Source organism: Rhinatrema bivittatum, chromosome 9 (genome assembly GCF_901001135.1).
Source record: "Rhinatrema bivittatum chromosome 9, aRhiBiv1.1, whole genome shotgun sequence".
In the NCBI taxonomy this organism is placed as follows: domain Eukaryota; kingdom Metazoa; phylum Chordata; class Amphibia; order Gymnophiona; family Rhinatrematidae; genus Rhinatrema; species Rhinatrema bivittatum.
Window position 1 is genome coordinate 210,198,080 of NC_042623.1, and position 20,713 is coordinate 210,218,792.

General features: G+C 43.4%; 1 protein-coding gene across 2 annotated transcripts in view; it reads right to left on the bottom strand.

The window, feature by feature from the left end:
• WWTR1 (WW domain containing transcription regulator 1) overlaps positions 1 to 20,713 on the bottom strand; it is a 162,369-nt gene that overhangs the window by 64,552 nt on the left and 77,104 nt on the right. For both annotated transcript variants that reach the window (XM_029615096.1, XM_029615097.1), the window contains exon 2: positions 5,667 to 5,803. In XM_029615096.1, the coding sequence (XP_029470956.1) occupies positions 5,667 to 5,803 (137 nt within the window). The remainder of the gene's footprint in view (positions 1 to 5,666; positions 5,804 to 20,713) is intronic.

Here is a 20,713-nt window from a genome sequence, read left to right on the forward strand (position 1 = left end):
GCAGTTAAAAAAAACAACAAACAAACAAGCACAGATAAACCTGGGACAGGTCAAATCAGGAGGGTAAAGCAGCACGGCCCGTCAATGCACTGCATTAATCATAATTAAAAACAAAAAACAATGCACAAACAAAAAAAACCAAGTACTTCTTGAACTCTACGAGGCCTGCATGAATTCTGAACAGGGATTTACAGCTGCCTCCAGCCACGCTAGGATGTGGTGTTCCTCAGCCCCATTTATTTTCTTCTGATAAAATGTTTATAAGCGCTTTTATGTCCTTCCCAGCAAACACAGCTGAGGGCAGACGGAAAGCCAAAGCAGCAACAGAGCACACAATATTTTCCATGTCATCGCAAAACTGAGCAAGGAAGACATGTGTTTTTAATTTTACTGCACAGACCAGGCCTCAGACCTGAAACACTTAAGTCTGTGCTTCGAGATGGCAGGGCTTCAAAAGAAACAACAACTTTATTTTATTTTTTTATTCCAACAGCCTTCATGAAAAGAAAGCTAAGACAACAGACAGGCACAGACTTTTTAAAAATATACTTTGATTTTAAAAGGATTTGCACAGACTACAGCCAAAGGGCGGTTTAATTTTCTATCCACATTTCATTTTTCCTGTAATATTTGGGAGGATGTGGGCATGAGAGGCCAGGATCTCCAATGGGAGAGCCGTTCCCGCAGACTGCTCAGCTAAATGGCAGACCTTGACCTGGCATGGTGGTTTTAATGGGAAAACCACCAATGGCTTTTCAATAACAACAACAAAAAAAAAATCTACTGCTTACAATTATTTTTCTGACGAAACACTCTCGTGAGAAACCAGGCTGGCAGTGTGGAAAACATGAACAAACCCTGATACCAGTCACTGAAAGTCTCCTCAGTGAGACTGTGCCCATTTTCTGGGGCTCCTAAATCTGGGTCTGGATACCTTAGCTTCTTATACTACTGCAATGCATGTTCAAAATGTGTGCTACGGTGCATTCTGGCCAGAACATTATCAAAACCTGTACAATACGGGCCAGTCTGGTGGCAGGGCTGTGACCTGGGTTTGATTCCCAGGCCAGGATTCTCCTCCCCAACCAGCAGGGCTAAACTGTGGCAGCAGCATTCACAGCCCCTGGGGGGAAGGACGTGCCAACTATTGTTGAACAGCGACACCTGGTGGCCAGACTCAGGGTTCCAGAAGGAGCTGTGGCCTAAAGGAATTCTGTTGCACTGTCAGGGCTGACTTGGGAGGGGTTATTAAAAAATAAAAATAGGGATAACCCCCCCGCCTACATAATAATAAATGAAGGCTTATGGCAACAAAGCCCAAGTGAGGCTATTCTGATTGAGCTGGAAGCCCAAAGAAGCAGGAGAAAGCTGCCAATCCAAAAATAAATCTTACATAAAGTTTTTTTTTAAATCGATCCTGCTTCCCTGAGATAAATCCCAAAAATTATCAAAATCTCTTTCATCACCCCCATAAGAAATGTATTTTGTATTGCTTTCCTCAGAATTATATGTTTCTTTCTTGCTCAATCCTGTGCTTTTTTCTTGGCTTAAGGCCCAGTGCATCTTGGGCAACAGTTTTGCAGCTGTTAGATCATGACAAAGTTTGATGGTAAGTCATGGAGTTTGGGGGGGGGGGGTTTTTGAGGGGGGGGGGTGCTGGGGAAAGGAGGCAGACTGTTGAATTTCTCAACCACCCAGGATGGTGGAGTAGCCCTGGTGTAACCCTCATAGAGCGGCGAACAGTAGTGGGACGCCTGCCACAGGCTTCCAAGGCAGCACTGGGAGGGTGACCTCAAGGACTGAGCATAGTTTAAAACCCAAACACAGAGAGCATGGTGAGATCAGATGTTTTGGATAAAAGCCTCACTAATTTTTGTGGCTCTAGGGATAAAATTCGGTAACGAAACATTGATGGTGACCTGGGTATTGGTCTTGTTTTGTAAGAATGAAAGAGAAAGATGAAAAGGGCTTGACTTGGCCAACCAAATGGTGGATGTCATAATCCTTCTGTATCGCTCCATGGTGAGACTGCACCTTGAATACTGTGTCAGTTCTGGTCGCCGCATCTCAAAAAAAGATATAGTTGCACTGGAAAAAGTTCAGAGAAGGGAGACCAAAATGTTAAAGGGGATGGAACTGTTCCCCTATGAGGAAAGACTAAAGAGGTTAGGACTTTCCAGCTTGGAGAAGAGACGGCTGAGGGGGGATATGATAGAGGTCTACAAAATCATGAAAGGACTTGAATGGGTAAATGTGAATCAGTTGTTTACTCTTTCAGATAATAGAAGGACTAGGGGGCACTCCATGAAGTTAGCAAATAGCTCATTTAAAACAAATTGGAGAAAATTATTTTTCACTCAACGTATAACTAAGTTCTGGAATTCATTGTCAGAGGTTGTGGTTATGGCAGTTAATGTAGCTGAGTTTAAAAAAGGTTTGATAAGTTCCTAGAGCAGAAGTCCATAAACTGCTATTAATAAATAAGGATTAGAAGTTTGGGTACTTGCCAGGTACTTGTGACTCGGATTGGCCACTGTTGGACACAGGATACTGGGCTTGATGGACTCTTGGTCTGACCCAGTATGGCATGTTCTTATGTTCTTATGCAACCAAGAGAAGTGGTGGAGGCCAGCGCCATAACAGATTTTGGATGTGTCTGGGACAGATATGTTCAGCATGGGCAGAAAGACAGTTGAGAGGTCAGATAAAAGAAGACATGGAAGAGACGAGAAGTTGGAGATGGTTTGTAGATGGGAATTTACAAGCTCATCCAGACAACATGGAAGTAAAACAGAGACGGGATGGGCCATTAGGTCTTTGACTGCAGTCATTTACTTTGTAAAAAGAGGTCAGCCTAAGCCAAAAAGGAAGTGGCCCTTTGAAGACTCTGTAGGCAGTCTTTCATTTTGACAAAGCACAGGAGCAGCCACAGCTGGCACTGGGAAAACCTGAAATCACAGATGCCTCTAGAATCTGGGCAGCTTGCAATCAAGCTGAGCCACTTTTTCTGGCTCAGAAGACCCAGCGGTCTGACCTTCACGTTATGGTGAACAGATGAAAGTCACTGGTAGAGGAAGGGTGAGGGGGGAAGCCATGCAACAGGTGAAAACTCTTAACAAGCAGCAGCAGCACACTGCTGACACACTCATTCCAGAGCCGAAGGGTGGGAGACTGGGATGGATGGAAGCTTCTCAGCAAGCAATGCAATCAAGAGAATGGGGCACAGGGATACAGATCTTCCAAGCGCACATCCAGAGTCTGCCTCTACATATTACATCCTATGAGTTCCAAATGAGACGGAGAATATATCCAGCATACTCTGTAACTTAAGGCTTGCTGTGTTTTTCAGGCATTTCACACTGTATGTATATTGTGTAATATTAGGTGCCTCACCATTTCTCAGTCTGTGTGTGCTACTTTTCAATTGTACACAGGCAATTTAGCAGATAAACACACACATATATATTTTGGTCCAGCTGTCTCATTTGTTTTTAAATTCTGTGCATACATTTCCCTAAGGGAGGGGGGAATCAAGTGGGGGGGGGGAAGAGAAAGGACTGAGGATAGAATGCAGAGAAAGGCCTGGGAATGGAGGTGGGGGAATCGATAAATGGGTTTAAGGTTAAAGAGAAAGCACTGGGGATTGAGCAGGGAGGAGGGGAGAGAGAGAGAGAGAGAGGGAGTATAAGGACTAGGAATTGAGCACATTCATTCTCCCCATCCAAATACAGATCCCCATCCCCTCACACCCACCCAGATCACCTCCCCTCTCAAACACATGTAGCAAGCTACTATAAACCAGGTTCATGCCCCCATGAGCTTATGTATTGGAACTTTACAACGTGGACCGAACTGCATCTGGATCTGAGTGATGTGTTTTTGGATCTGCCAAAGAGAGTTTTTCAAACCTGCAGAGACTGCAAGCTGCCACAGCCAAGATGAAGGAATATAAAAATCTGTCAAAACCCCTGTGTATGATAAATGTTCTGCAAGAGCCAGCATCCAGCACACACAATGCTAACAAGTTGGGAAAAGGACCATACTGTTTAGCCTGTCCAGGGAACATAAGGAGGGTGCTGTGGCCTTCACCACTAGCCCATCAGGGTAAATAGTAAGTGGATTGGGGTATAAGTGGGGGAGAGGGATAGAGGGGGGGTGGGGGTGGGGAGGGTGGATAATATTTTTAGCAAGGGGAAGGGCTATTGGCCAATCACGTTATCAGTGGCCACACAATCCTGCAGTAGAGGCTGGGAGGGGGAAGTGAATGGGTGGGTGGGTGAGAGAGGAGGGTCTCATGAGACCCACACTGTTGCTTTACACTCCTCCGCCGGGATGGAGCTCCGGCACAAAAAACGGCATTATGGAGGCAAAGGAGCGCCAGAGGAAGGCCAGTGCTATTTGAAAACAGAGTCACCAGTCCAGGATGCATAGGGGGCACTGCGACCTCCACCACTAGACCACCAAGGTAATAGTAAGTGGATTATGCTATGGGAGGAGGGGAACAGTTTTGGGACGCCTAAAGGAGGTTTTGTTTTTTTAAACAAATGGGGGGATGTGGGGATGGGGAGAGGGCTGCTGGCCAATCACTTCATCTATTTTTAACATTTTTCACTGCATGATGGGGAGGACCACCTCATGAGACCCCCCCACTGATTTTTTTTACACGCCGCTGGTGGTGGGGAAAGGGTGTGAAAAGCTCCAGGTCCAGAGCCCAGGGGGTGTTAACATCCCGATATTACTGGAAAAAGTTTAGCTACAGCTTCAAAGATGTAGTTATTTTCAATAAAATAACACGGCCTGGAAATTTTAAAGCAAGCTGCATTGCTTTGCACAGAATACTGATGTAAATCAGCTCGTTTCAATACCTGCATTCGATTGGGTTTTTCAGGGGCTGCGGGGGGAGGGGGGGAGATAATGCGCAGTATTTGAAATTCAGGGTATTACTGTACATGGGCATCATTTAGCTCGCAGCAAATCCCTAATGCAGCTTAGCAAAGGAACCCCTAAGTTTGTAGCTGAGGCAATGAAGGTCACAAGGAGTGTCGGTGGGAGAAGCAGATTTGAATCCTGGCTTCCCCCGGTCCACAGCCCGCTGCACTAATCCCTAGGTCTGCAGGTGACCAGCAGAAGGCTCCAAGCAGATGGGACAGACGGAAGGTAGAAAGATAATAGTGCATAGGTGAACATCCCAAGCTGATCTTTGCCTCCTCCATACTGCTCTAAAGAAATACAGCTCCAGAAATTAGGGTTTCAGGTGCTGTGTTTAGCACCTGAGCCAAAGCTTAAGCATAAGACATACCACTCAGGGCCACTTAAACTACATTTGAGGCCCTGGAGAAACTTTTGTAGCTTGGACCTGCCTCCCCTTTTATTGACATCAAGTGCATAGATGAGAGATCTGTCAAGCTGGCTGACCATGCAGGATCCCACATCTGCTCCTTTCTTTAGATACCGTGTGAAGGGTCTTGCATTATGAAACCCCTGTTATGCAGGAGGCCGCAGGCAGCTTCCCCTTTTGCTGATAGGAAAGGTGGCCATGGCACTACTATAGGATGGATTCAAGAACTTCAGATTAATAGAGTGAACATATCTATCGTTCAGTCAAATGTCGAACATATTGATTAGGCAAAATGACATAAAAAAAACAAGAAAACTCTAGAGCTTACCAAGGTTTGGCTGGGACAGCGCCATTGATCTCTGGTTCATGGGTGTAGAAGTGGCTCCAGGATGGTGATTCATATGAGTCATGGGCTGGGTCATCGTCTTTCGAGGGTCTTGCCATGTTGTAATTTTTTCAATATGACTGTAAAAAGATAGGAGGAAAAAGTGATTTAAACTATATGCGTCAAAGCAACTGGACAAGGAGTCAAGTTAAGATGCAACATGGAATTAGTGGCTCCAGTTGGAAAATGTTTCTCCTGTAAAACTTGTATATCATGCACTGCAATGTCAAAGAAGTAACTTTCTCTCTTGAACCCGGTGCAATTATTCTAATACCACCTTTGGTGCCAGTGGGAGGTAAATAACCAGGCAGCATCGCACAGTAACAGCATTCACTGTCTATAGCAAAACTGTCAAAAATGAGGCACTCAATGTCCATCTTATATAACTCTGATTTACCATTGGTCCAATTCAGCCTCATAATCTACCGCCAGCCTCTTTACATTTAAATGCAAATTAATTCTGTGTGATTGTTTGCAGCCACAATACAATATTATCATACTGAACCACTCAACTTAGAGACTTTAGAAGTGATGATGAAAGTACAAGAACCAGAGGCATCGATGTCTATGAAGGTGGCCACCCCTGTAGTACTGTAGAAACCAAGTCCCGTCGATGATCTAGCTGGATTGTAAATATTTGGCAGTTGGAATACGTATGCCAAGCTTTTTCCACTATTCACAGCAGAGGTTAACTGCAGGTCATCTGCTTGGTTTCTGTGACCACGCTGGGTTGCAAACCAATTTTCCGCTGTTTCAGTGCTACATAAAATATGTTTCCCTCCCCCAAAAGCATGACACAGAGTGCCACGTGTATGTGCTTGCAAGAAACTTCATGCCTTCCTTTTCCTTATCACCTAGAGCCGACTCAAGCTGCAGAAACGAAGTATCAGTTACCTTGCTAAAATATGTAATTGGTTAAAGACGATTGAGAAAGTCATTGGGTAGAGAGGATACCTTACCAAGACTAACAAACTGTTGAACAATTCGAGCTTTCGGGACTATGGTGCGGTGAAGTCTTATACATGGGGGCAAGCATTCATGTATACCAGAATGCTTGCTCCACTCGTCTCTACTGTTCAGGAACTTCATTTCCACTATAGCCTGAGGAAGACACCCTCTCTAGTTGTAAAATCTTGCACCTTAAAAACTGGCAGAAGTGGCAAACAAAACCAAGATAGCATGGGATAGGCACAGAGGGCCCCGACTTGTACAGAAACCGACAGGAAAGCCAGAAACCAAGTGGGGGGGGGGGGGGGGGACAGTCTATGAAACTGCACTAGGAAGTACTCTGGACAGGCCTCAGGGCCCTCATCTCCCATCATTTTTTTTTTATGCAAGTCCAAGCAAAGGCATCATTGCCTCCCTAAGGGGTAGATTTTCAAACCCCGGCTCACGTAAATCCCAGGGTTTACGCGCGTGGCCGGGCCTTACGCGCGCCGGGTCAATTTTCAAACGGCCCGGCCATGCCTGTAAGTCCTGGGGCATCACGTGCCGGCGTGCGCAACTTGCTCCTGCTCCGAGGCAGGAGCAAAAGGTGAAATATTAAAATTCGGGCTAGTTAGGATAGGGATAGGGGAAGGGAGGTTAGGCTAGGGGGTTGGGAAATTCCCTCCCAGTCCGCTCCTTATTTATTTATTTATTTGGAGATTTTTATATACCGCGGTACGTATAGGTCTACATCACCTCGGTTTACAGTAAACAATAACTTAGCAAAAGGCTTTACAAATAACAGTACAGTAAGTAAACAATAACTCGCAACAGGCTTTACATATAACAGTTAAAAATGTATGTAAACAATCAAAATCAACAATTTTTACATAAATGACAATTTCCGAGACCAAGATATAGCTTCTGTACATATAATCATCAATGAAAGTTTCAACTCAGTGTAACTTAATCTATTAACTTTTAGAGGCATGGTCCTGATTTCTATATAGAGTCAATACACAGTATTGCACAGTGAGAGGGGGGGGGAAAATAAGTAAAGGAGGGATGGGCAGAGTGAAACAATCTAGTGGATTACAGAAGAACGTTGCGCAGCAAAGGGAAAGATGTAGTTCTATTAGATAAAGGAAATAATAAAGTGGCGTAGGTGACAATTTACACAGTAAGGCTGAATTTACAATTTACACAGTAAGGCTGAATTTCCTTAATTGGAGGGAACTGGGGAAGGCCCCGATGCGTCGCCACAGGTAATTGCAAAAGTCCCCCCCCCCCTGCACGCGCTAACCCGGCATTTAATAACACGCATGCACATGTTTTAAATCGCACATCCATGTGTGCGTGCCGGGTAGCGCGCGCGTAGGTTTTGAAAATCTACCCTTAACCACTTTGTTATTTTTCTTTGAGCATAAATCTAGTTAAAAGGGGTTCGATCTCTCAAAATGTGAAAATCAGAATATGACAAGGCTGCATCTTCATCAATATCAAGTTTTTAAAAATCTTACATGATGTCTATCCTGCTTTTCAGGCACTGTAGCATTTCCCCGTCGCCAGAGGGCTCACAATCTAAGGGCCCGATATACTCCGGCTTTTCTCACATTCTGGGTCTGTTGGAAAAATGCTTAGTAAAGGAGGCCCTAAGTTTGTACCCGAGGCAATGGAGGATGAAGTGACTTGCCCAAGGAGTGGCAGATGGGATTTCAACCTTGGTTGCCCCGGTCTGCAGGCTACGCCAATGGGAAAGCTCACCAGACGGGCTGATTTTAGTTCTTAGGAAGTAACTTCCCGAGATTGCTTGCATAGGTACAGTACGTCATCATGAATCTTCATGAATTAACCCCAGATAGCTCCATTACATAAATGAAACATTTATTGGCCAATCTGAATATTAATAGGAAACAGTGGGGAAAAAAAAAAAAAAAAAAATATATATATATATATATATATACACACACACACACACACACACACACACACACACACACAGCACTTCTTTACTCCATAATCTAAATAAGGCAGTCAAGGGCGTGCCTAATTGTACTAGAATCACACTTGTAGGCTGGATGACGTCATCCTGCCGTAAACCTTATGCCTCTAAGCACACGTGAGCTGTGTGTGCACTGGCACAATACATTATCATTAAACCTGTATTATATTTATGTATCAGTAAGGCAAACTGTGAACTGCTCAGCATTCCTGTTCTGTAACATTTGATATTAATTTTTATAGAACTGAGCCTCGTTACCTTAAGTCAAGAGATTTGGGCTTATCTTTATCTTGCCACTGTATGACATTTAAAAATCTGCTAAATGAAATAATTGTGAACCAGTCAGTGAAAGCTGATTTTTTTTTTTTTAAGTGTTTTTGAAATACCATCTTTAAAAGGGGGCTGATATTTTCTTGCTGCTGATTTTGTTTTCTTCACTTTTTAAGTTAAAAATAAAGCTCCAATATTCACACAAGTACATCAAATCGGTTGAACAACCGAGCAGCAGTAGCAAGCTTCCTTCACCCATACACGGCTGCACACGCATTAAGAATGTAAAAACTGCCGAGCTGAGTCAGACTAATGGTACATCTAACCCAGCATCGACAGTGGCCATCGAGTTTTTAGTTAACATAGACCTAAACAAGAGCTCATCTGTGTGCTCCCTATAGATAGGCAGTGACCCAGCCTCCACTCAATTTACCACTTGCATGACTTGAACAAAGGTCAAGCTTCTCTCACAATGCTATCTGACTTCTCTTTCTCAATCAGCTCAGACAATATTTTCAGCACACACAAGAGTTTATCCAATGGAAGCCCCATACCCTGTCCCCCTTGCCTTTCTTTTAATATCGATCCATGTCGTATGCATACATCCTTTCATTATTGTACCAATGGAAGACAGTCAATTAATAGTCTTTGATTATAAAAATATAGTAGGGCTACACCTTAAAACCAATGGGCTGGGAGCAGATACATGAATTTACACTCTGACCTTTACTATATTCTTTAACTTTTTGAACTCTCTGAAGCCTTGTCGCATGGTTCTTTTGTTTCTGCACAGGGTATTAAAAAAAAATCTTGGGTTACAAGAAGCTAAACTCACTTCTTATATAGCATTACAGAAGACAAATTCAGCTCTAGTAATGAACTGGATCCTTGGTAGACTGATACTGATTATAGTATCAAAGTCAAGACAATGCAGAAATGTTGAGGGTTGGATTATTTTTATGATGGTCATAGAACAGTTCTCAACCTATCAAGAATCATGTTTTCTTCAGGGCAGATACGGCTTCTAGAACTTTGTAGAAGAGGACCGGAAGGCTCTTCTGCATACAGCTCCCAGCATCCCCCAGAAGAGGACTCAAAGTCACAGCGAGCGATCCAGGCTTTGAATTCCACAGACCCAGTTTCCAGAGGCCCCACACCCTCTGTAGTAGAAGAGGACCGGAAGTGCATGCCTAACAGCGTGCGAAACTCAAACCTTTCAATCCGTTGAGTGAAGATCAACTTAATGGAGGTTGAAGAGGATCGTTAAGTATAGCTTTGGAAAATCTTAGGACTTAAAAAAAAAGTTTGGAGGTGAAATAGTGGGATATATTCTTTAGAGTTTGTGTGTGTCTGAGATAATAAGCAAGCCAGAGGGACTTAATTCTAGTGTCTGTCTTTCCCATCCACCCACCTCTAGCTCAACCCTTCACTTCTAGGCAAGAGAAAATGTCTCATTCAAAATCAATCAGGCTCTTATCTAAATCATACTATTGCACCAGCCCTTACTGACAGTATAATCATCCCCTTGTAGGACACTATGAGATTAATTAGTAAATACACATGTAAATTTAAAGTACTCTAATTCCAAACCCCTTAGTAACCTAAACTTAACTAGGAACTCAACTCAACAAAATTAAGATGAAGGCAGCAGTCTGGCAGCAAGAGAGGGGCTTTCCAGTCTTTTGCATTGAGTGTCACATGTATGATTTTTTACCCACCGGTGAGAGACTGTATGTGTGCACCCGTTGCAAAGAGCTCCTGACTCTCAAAGAATGAGTCCAATCTCTAGAGGCTAGAGTGGAAGACCTGGAAGAGCTGAGGCAGACAGAGAGGTACATTGAAAAGACCTTCAGGGACATAGTAGCCAAGTCCTAAATCTAGTCTGGCAGCTCCAGTGCTGCCTTACATCAGAAAGGTCTCCCGGTTGGAGAATATCACCCTGGTATAGCAGGAAGTGATCCTGTAGCAAGGACCTGCTCTTGAGGTGAGTTCCATATTAGGAGTTACTACCCAGGAAAAAGATCTAGACATCAAAGTGGATAATTCATTGAAATCGTCAGCTCAGTGTGCTGCAGCAGTCAAAAAAAGCAAACAATGTTAGGAATTATTTGGAAGAGAATAGTGAATAAAACAGAAAATGTCATAATGCCTCCGTATCACTCTATGGTGAGAACGCACCTTGAGTAGTGTGTACAATTCTGGTCGCCAAATCTCAAAAAAAGATATGGTTGCACTGGAGAAGGTACAGAGAAAGGCAACCAAAATGATAAAGGGGATGGAACAGCTCCCCTATGCGGAAAGGCTAAATAGTTTAGGACTGTTCAGCTTGGAGAAAAGACAGCTGAGGAGGGATATGATAGAGGTCTTTATAATCATGAGAGGTCTAGAACCTGTAGATGTGAATTGGTTATTTACTCTTTCGGATAATAGGACTAGGGGGCACTCTATGAAGTTAGCAAGTAGCACATTTTATACCAATCGTACAAATTTTTTTCACTCAACGCACAATTAAGCTCTGGAATTTGTTGCCAGAGGATATGGGGTTAGTACAGTTAGTGTAACTGGGTTTAAAAAAAGGTTTGAATAAGTTCTTGGAGGAGAAATCCATTAACTGTAATTAATTAAGCTGACTTAAGAGAATAGCCATTGGTTTTACTAGCATCAGTAACATGGGATCTAATTAGTGTTTGGGTACTTGCCAGGTACTTGTAGCCTGGATTGGCCACTGTTGGAAACAGGATGCTGGGCTTGTTGGACCCTTAGTCTGACCTAGTATGACAATTTCTTATGTATAGTAAACAAATTACTGGAGATCTGTGGCATTGCTTAGATAAAGGACTGCTTTGTGGTAAATTTAATGAATTGAATTAGCATACACTAAAGTATTAGCTAATGGTATCATTAAATTGTTCTATAATAATATATTACAATAATGTGATATTGTACAACAACAACATAAGAAATATACAAAGAACATAGGTCTGAATAGATTAACGTCTCAAAAGTAGAGGTATTCCATTCTGCTGGTTACAGCTCTAGTAGTCGTATTAGCCCTAGGGAAAACTAGAGTCTTAGTAGGCTATGCTAAGTTTCCATCTGCCTTTTAAAAAGGACCAACAATGCCTTTTAAAGCCACTGGTCAGAACAGGGTGGTGCAACACATGTGCCTCTCTCGAGTTCCTATGTGGCGCACCCCCACCCAAGACCGAAAGCTCTGAAGCCGCCACTGGAACAGTCAATGGCTCTGGCACTGCACGGCTCTCACAGACTGCAGGCCGCGTGGTGCCCGAACCCCTGTGTAGTTCTCACGGAACCACGAGACTTTGCAAACACCACAGGTGTTCAGGCACCGTGCAGCGATGTAGAGCACTGGAAGCTATCAGCCGTGTTGGGCCGGCAGAAGGAGCAAGCAAGGTAAGGGGAACAGGGCCTGACAGCCTGGCTTCGGGTCAAGCTGACAAGGTGGAGTTGGCGGAAGCTGCCTAGCTGGGGCCAGGAAATTGACTGGGAGGGGGGAGTTGGAGCTGGCAGATACGGAGGGATAGGATCGTTGAGCTGCAGGGAGTGAGACAGAGGAATGGTTGGTGTTGTATGTGTGCGTGATATAGTATTAGGGGAGGGGGAGAAAAAAAAAGGTTAGAGAGGGGGGGCAGGGACGCAAGGGGATGCAGAAGCAGAGTAGGGGTCAGGACATTTGCCTCACTGCCCCCAATCTGAATCTCCCCTTTTAGCCCAGATTCTGGTCTCCAAACTTCTGAAAATCCCTCCCTTTTCCTCCTCCCCCGCCCAAGGTCCTGGAACCTCCCCACCACCCGACTTCCATCTGCTCTTCTCCCCCCTCCCCTTCCCTGTGTTAACACTTGAGCTCCGTTTTTGAAATCCAAACCTCTCACAATATGTTATACAGAAATGCCAGCAAGGCTGGAAATCTAATTTAAAATAAGTAACATTACTTAATATGCAAAAGTATAAAAAGGTCTTGCTTAGAGCTTGCTTGTTGACCCTTATTTGTACATATTCAAGGGTATGAACAAGGTAACCACAATTCTTTGCTCACAACTGGAGACCGAAATACTGTTTGCAAAGACTTAATAAACTCCCTTTTTTCTTAGTACATTGTGCGTTGCGTATCAGAATTCATTTATGCCCATATAACATGAAAAATACATATTGTTTTTGATTAATGTTCATTAGAAAAAGCATGAAACAGAAAGGGACTTATTCTAACCCAGAATTGTCCAACCTGGCCATACTGCAAGTTTTTGCTCACTCGCTGGGGGGCCAGTGAGTAACGTCTGGAATGATTTTACTCAGGTTAACTACAAATGAGCTTTACAGAGTTAGTCCAATCAAAAAGTCACGCCTACAACGTGTTTGTTCACTGTCTTATGCAGTCTCCAAACTATTACAAATGGAAGAGTTTATTATAAACTCCCTTTTTTGTTCTTACATTCTATGCTCGGTCTCAGAACCTTATAAAACGTTGGTTTATTTACCTATAGGCACATGTTAAATTTAAAAATATATATATATATATTTACATAAATAAAACGTTCCTCCTTTCTTCTCCCCTACAGTGTGTGATGTGCATTGAACTTGTCTTTCTTTTAAAGCTATACCCGAGTGCAATTGGTTGAATTTAAATACCCACAATTATCTGAACACGCTACGGTCAGAGATCCACATCTTGCCACATCGGGAAAGGAGCAGCATGTCTGACTGACAGAAGTAGCAGCCGCCAAAATTCCTAAGAGAAAAACCCCCCGAGATGTTTTATTCAGACTTTCCAAGAAGCTGCCAGCTTTGGTGCATCGCTTTCGCTGGCATCGCTGCGTAGCTTGGTGCAATCTGAAAGTTCAAGACCCCCTAAATAAAAAACCCTGCAGTACGCGTTGGCTGCGATGCCAGAGCCGTCGAGACCAAAAGCCAGGATAAGGGTTACAGAAACCTTTAGCCAAGCAGGTCAGACAGGTTTCTTTTATTCAAGACAAAGCTCTCATTTAGAAACCATGTTGCACATTCTAAGGTGTGGACAGGTGTTCACAGCAGAAAAAGGCTATTTTAAAACCCGATGCAGTGAGCAGGATCCACTTCAAAGGGATTATCAGAGAGCATGTGAAGACTGCATCCACCATGGATCCTTGCACAAACTGCAGTGACAACTGCACATGGATTAAGCTCCCCAATTTTAGGGTTGCATTCAGCTAGGAGTCGAGAGGATGAAAGCATTATAAGCTAGTCTTAGAAGTGACTGTAGGGAAAGGTAAAATATCATTTTATTCACAAAATGACAGAGGTGGCAAATGTTTGGACTGGGGAGGTGCACTCCAAGGTAACTTTAGAGAGGGTGAGAGCGCCTATTTTTAAATCACAACCCACAATCACATTTTTACGGCGGCACAGCAGCTTGAGTAAAGGGTTAAGAACCAGGGAAGCCAGGGTTCAAATCCCATGTCTCCCACCCATACGCTTTGTGACCTGGGGGCAAGTCACTTTATCTCCTGTTGCCACTGGTACCCATTTAGATTGTAAGTTCTTTGTGGAAGGGACTTACTATACCTGAATTGTTGTAATCTACCTTGCGCTCTTCTCTGGAAGATGGGACAGAAATGCAACAAAAAACATTGGGCGTAAAAAACTTAAAAAGATTCCAGCTGCAATGTAAACATCATCCTATTACTAACAGCAGCACAATCCACTTTGTACCTGTATCTAAATATATGCATACAACTGAAAAAAAAATGCACTAAATTCTGCAGAACATTGATATTAATGAACTGAGTATTCAAGTGGATTTACCTTTGATTCTGAATGGAGGATAACATTGCGGCTACAAAGTAATACCAAAGTATTCTACTTGCAGAGGCAGATCTATTCTTGAAACTCCTCACACTTCCAAAATCATCACAAAAAGCCATTTCTAAAATGCCTCCCTTTAAGAATAAAACATCTGTATGGAAAAACGTAATCATAATCGGGCCACTTCAATAAAAATGCGGGAGAGCGGACGAACGCCCGCTCTTCCGGCACACACCGGCCACTCGCCAGTGCGCGTGATTCAGTATGTAAATTAGGTGGTGCGGTAGAAACGGGCAAAAGGAGGCGCTAGGGACACTAGCGCATCCCTAGCGCCTCCCTTTGATCCGGAGCGGCGACTGTCAGCGGGTTTGACAGCCGACGCTCAATTTTGCCAGCATTGGTTCTCGGACCCGCTGACAGCCACAGGCTCCGATACCGGACGCCAGCAAAATTGAGCGTCCGGTTTTCGGCCTGACAGCCGCCGGCCCAATTTAAATTTTTTTTTTTTTTTTTTTTTTACTTTTTACACCCTTCGGGACCTCCGACTTAATATCGCTATGATATTAAGTCGGAGGGTGCACAGAAAAGCAGTTTTTACTGCTTTTCTGTGCACTTTCCCGGTGCCGGCAGAATCTAGTGCCTACCTTCGGGTAGGTGCTAATTTCTTAGGGTAAAATGTGTGGCTTGGCTGCACATTTTACTTACTGTATCCCGCGCGCATACCTAATAGCGCCCTCAACATGCATTTGCATGTTGAGGGCGCTATTAGGTGCCGCAGGTTGGACTCGCGTTTTCCGCCCCTTACTGAATAAGGGGTAAGGGAAAACGCGCGTCTAAGGGCAGGTTAGCAGTGCGCTCCATCGGAGCGCACTGTACTGTATCAGCCTGTATGTAAGGTAGGACAAGGATGTTGGGCAAAAGCTGTGTTAGTTTCCAGGTTGCAGACTCAAATCAGATTTGGTAGCTGTTTAGATTATGGCAAAGCTTGGTGGTAAGACACGAGGAGGGGAGGGGGTGTTGGATTAAGTAACATCTACCCAGGAAGGCAGAGAACTAAAGCAGAAGTAAACAAAACGCTAACTTGGATAAGGAGCGATATCGTGCGAGCCTCTCCAGCTGGCAGTGTGGAGTCCTATAACTGGGCCAGACTGGATGGCCAGCTGGTCTGTATCTGTCACCATCTACTATTTTACAAAGTATAGCCAAGTATCTAGAACTACTCAAATAGATCAGATCACAATACTCCACATTGGCAAGGACAGCTGCACGAGGAGTCTAACACTTCAATATGTGCAAGTTTATTATTGTATTAGAAAGTACAGTTTTATAAAAGGGTGGCAAGAATCCTCAATCAGAGGTTGGATACCAGAGGTTTCATTCCATGCCAATACCCCAACATAACAATCCAAATCACATCCAAGCATTATAAAAATCATCTTTTATGCGCTGCAGTAACACACTCCAGTACAGGGCTTCCCCAAACCTGTCCTGGGATCCCACAGCCAGTCAGGCTTTCAGGATCTCCATAATGAATATGCATGAGATACATTTGCATATACCGAGTCTCCATGATATTCAAATGTAGGGTATAAGCCACACGAACTGCTGAGCATGACCTCAGTAAAACTTGATATCTAGCCATGAAGCCAGCTATGAAGTGGGTCTTGTTCAGCAAATGTCTGCTGATGAACCTCATTACCAGCAGTGAGAATATTCACATATATTTGTATCTGGATTCAGTATCCACCGATCTTGTGTCTCTAGATTAGCGTTTCTGAATTGGTGTGTCGCGGCTGCAGTCTTATTTCCTGTTTCTCTCCTGGCCCGCAGAATGTCCTCCTGCCAGCAGGGGGTGGCGGAGAGCAACGTTTAAATCTGCAGCTGTTCCTGCTTCCCCTCTGCTGACTTTCCCGTGCAACAGAAATTGCAAGGGGTTCTGCAGGCTTGTGAGACCTGCTGACCCCGTGCAGTTCAGATTGCAGAGGGAGGCTGGCACAGGAGGAAGAAGCAGCACTTGGTAAGCCTGCACCCATGCAGGGATTGGGGGGGTGGAGTGGGGAAAGGGATAGATTAATGTTTCACAGTGTGTGGAGGGAAGGGAAGGGAAGGTGATGGTGTCAGGAGATGGGGGGAGGGAGAGGGAAGATAATGATTCAAGGGGGTAGGGAAGAAAGGTGGAAGGAGAAGGAAGGTGATAATGAGGGAAGGTGTTGCTAAGGAGTGGGGGAAATGGAAGATTGATGATGGTGTCAGTGGGGGTGGGGGGTGGAGAGAAGAGTGGAGAGAAAGGAAAAAGATGATGATACCAGGGAGTGAGGAAGGGGGGAAGTGATGCTAGAGTGAAGGGAAAAGGAACAGAAGGTGAATGGCATGGGAAGTGAAGAGAGAGAGGGAAGAGAAAGCAATGAGGTCAGGGGATGGAGAGAGAGAGAGGGAAATTGATAATGGCAGGGGGTGAAGGACATGGGTGGAGGAAGAGGGAAGGAGATGATGCCAGGAGTAAGGAGAACATAAGAACATAAGAAAATGCCATACTGGGTCAGACCAAGGGTCCATCAAGCCCAGCATCCTGTTTCCAACAGTGGCCAATCCAGGCCATAAGAACCTGGCAAGTACCCAAAAACTAAGTCTATTCCATGTAACCATTGCTAATGGCAGTGGCTATTCTCTAAGTGAACTTAATAGCAGGTAATGGACTTCTCCTCCAAGAACTTATCCAATCCTTTTTTAAACACAGCTATACTAACTGCACGAACCACATTCTCTGGCAACAAATTCCAGAGTTTAATTGTGCGTTGAGTAAAAAAGAACTTTCTCCGATTAGTTTTAAATGTGCCCCATGCAAACTTCATGGAGTGCCCCCTAGTCTTTCTACTATCCGAAAGAGTAAATAACCGATTCACATCTACCCGTTCTAGACCTCTCATGATTTTAAACACCTCTATCATATCCCCCCTCAGTCGTCTCTTCTCCAAGCTGAAAAGTCCTAACCTCTTAGTCTTTCCTCATAGGGGAGTTGTTCCATTCCCTTTATCATTTTGGTAGCCCTTCTCTGTACCTTCTCCATTGCAATTATATCTTTTTTGAGATACGGCGACCAGAATTGTACACAGTATTCAAGGTGCGGTCTCACCATGGAGCGATACAGAGGCATTATGACATTTTCCGTTTTATTCATCATTCCTTTTCTAATAATTCCCAACATTCTGTTTGCTTTTTTGACTGCCGCAGCACACTGCACCGACAATTTCAATGTGTTATCCACTATGACACCTAGATCTCTTTCTTGGGTTGTAGCACCTAATATGGAACCCAACATTGTGTAATTATAGCATGGGTTATTTTTCCCTATATGCATCACCTTGCACTTATCCACATTAAATTTCATCTGCCATTTGGATGCCCAATTTTCCAGTCTCACAAGGTCTTCCTGCAATTTATCACAATCTGCTTGTGATTTAACTACTCTGAACAATTTTGTGTCATCTGCAAATTTGATTATCTCACTCGTCGTATTTCTTTCCAGATCATTTATAAATATATTGAACAGTAAAGGTCCCAATACAGATCCCTGAGGCACTCCACTGTCCACTCCCTTCCACTGAGAAAATTGCCCATTTAATCCTACTCTCTGTTTCCTGTCTTTTAGCCAGTTTGCAATCCACGAAAGGACATCACCACCTATCCCATGACTTTTTACTTTTCCTAGAAGCCTCTCATGAGGAACTTTGTCAAACGCCTTCTGAAAATCCAAGTATACCATATCTACCGGTTCATCTTTATCCACATGTTTATTAACTCCTTCAAAAAAGTGAAGCAGATTTGTGAGGCAAGACTTGCCCTGGGTAAAGCCATGCTGACTTTGTTCCATTAAACCATGTCTTTCTATATGTTCTGTGATTTTGATGTTTAGAACACTTTCCACTATTTTTCCTGGCACTGAAGTCAGGCTAACCGGTCTGTAGTTTCCCGGATTGCCCCTGGAGCCCTTTTTAAATATTGGGGTTACATTTGCTATCCTCCAGTCTTCAGGTACAATGGATGATTTTAATGATAAGTTACAAATTTTTACTAATAGGTCTGAAATTTCATTTTTTAGTTCCTTCAGAACTCTGGGGTGTATACCATCCGGTCCAGGTGATTTACTACTCTTTAGTTTGTCAATCAGGCCTACCACATCTTCTAGGTTCACCGTGATTTGATTCAGTCCATCTGAATCATTACCCATGAAAACCTTCTCCATTACGGGTACCTCCCCAATATCCTCTTCAGTAAACACCGAAGCAAAGAAATCATTTAATCTTTCCGCGATGGCCTTATCTTCTCTAAGTGCCCCTTTAACCCCTCGATCATCTAACGGTCCAACTGACTCCCTCACAGGCTTTCTGCTTCGGATATATTTAAAAAAGTTTTTACTGTGAATTTTTGCCTCTACAGCCAACTTCTTTTCAAATTTTCTCTTAGCCTGTTTTATCAATGTCTTACATTTAACTTGCCAATGTTTATGCTTTATCCTATTTTCTTCCGTTGGATCCTTCTTCCAATTTTTGAATGAAGATCTTTTGGCTAAAATAGCTTCTTTCACCTCCCCTTTTAACCATGCCGGTAATCGTTTTGCCTTCTTTCCACCTTTCTTAATGTGTGGAATACATCTGGACTGTGCTTCTAGAATGGTATTTTTTAACAATGACCACGCCTCTTGGACATTTTTTACTTTTGTAGCTGCTCCTTTCAGTTTTTTTCTAACAATTTTTGAAAGTTTAGCACGAGAGCCTTGGATTTGCACACTGTTCCTTTTCCAGTCATTAAATCAAATTTGATCATATTATGATCACTATTGCCAAGCGGCCCCACCACCGTTACCTCTCTCACCAAGTCCTGTGCTCCACTGAGAATTAGATCTAAAATTGCTCCCTCTCTCGTCGGTTCCTGAACCAATTGCTCCATAAAGCTATCATTTATTCCATCCAGGAATGTTATCTCTCTAGCGTGACCCGATGATACATTTACCCAGTCTATATTGGGGTAATTGAAGTCTAGACACCACACGGGCTGATCTGCACTCTTAATCCAAATCCACAAACACAATAAGTGCAGAAGTCTTTATCAGATCCAATATTTTAATAATATTTTGGCACAGTTTATATGGCAACTCCACTGTAAATTTTTCACGCATAATTCCAAAACAACAGGTAGACAGGGAGTGCCTGTCTACCTGTTGCAGAAAATTGTTGAAGACTTGAGATTTCACCGTGTTGTCCCTCCCGACGCAGCCAGTGGGTGAAACACGGGGTCCGTGTCGGGGGACCCCTACTTGTGTTTTGGAATTATACGTGAAAAATTTACAGTGGAGTTGCCATATAAACTGTGCCAAAATATTATTAAAATATTGGATCTGATAAAGACTTCTGCACTTATTGTGTTTGTGGTAATTGAAGTCTCCCATTACTACTGCACTACCAATTTGGTTAGCTTCCCTAATTTCTCTTAGCATTTCACTGTCCATCTCACCATCTTGACCAGGTGGACGGTAGTATACCCCTATCACTGCAGTCTTCCCTGACACACAAGGGATTTCTACCCATAAAGATTCAATTTTGTATTTAGTCTCATGCAGGATGTTTATCCTGTTGGACTCTATGCCATCCCGGACATAAAGCACCACACCTCCTCCCGACTGCTCCTCTCTGTCATTGCGATATAATTTGTACCCCGGTATAGCACTGTCCCATTGGTTATCCTCTTTCCACCATGTTTCTGAGATGCCAATTAAGTCTATGTCATCATTTACTACTATACATTCTAATTCTCCCATCTTACTTCTTAGACTTCTGGCATTAGCATACAAACATTTCAAAGTTTGTTTTTTCTTTGTATTTTTATTCTGCTTTTTAATTGATAGGGATAAGTTAGAATTTTTTAGGTCAGGTGAGTTTTTAGTTACAGGCACTTGGACTACTTTTCTAATTATTGGAACCTCACTGTTGGGATG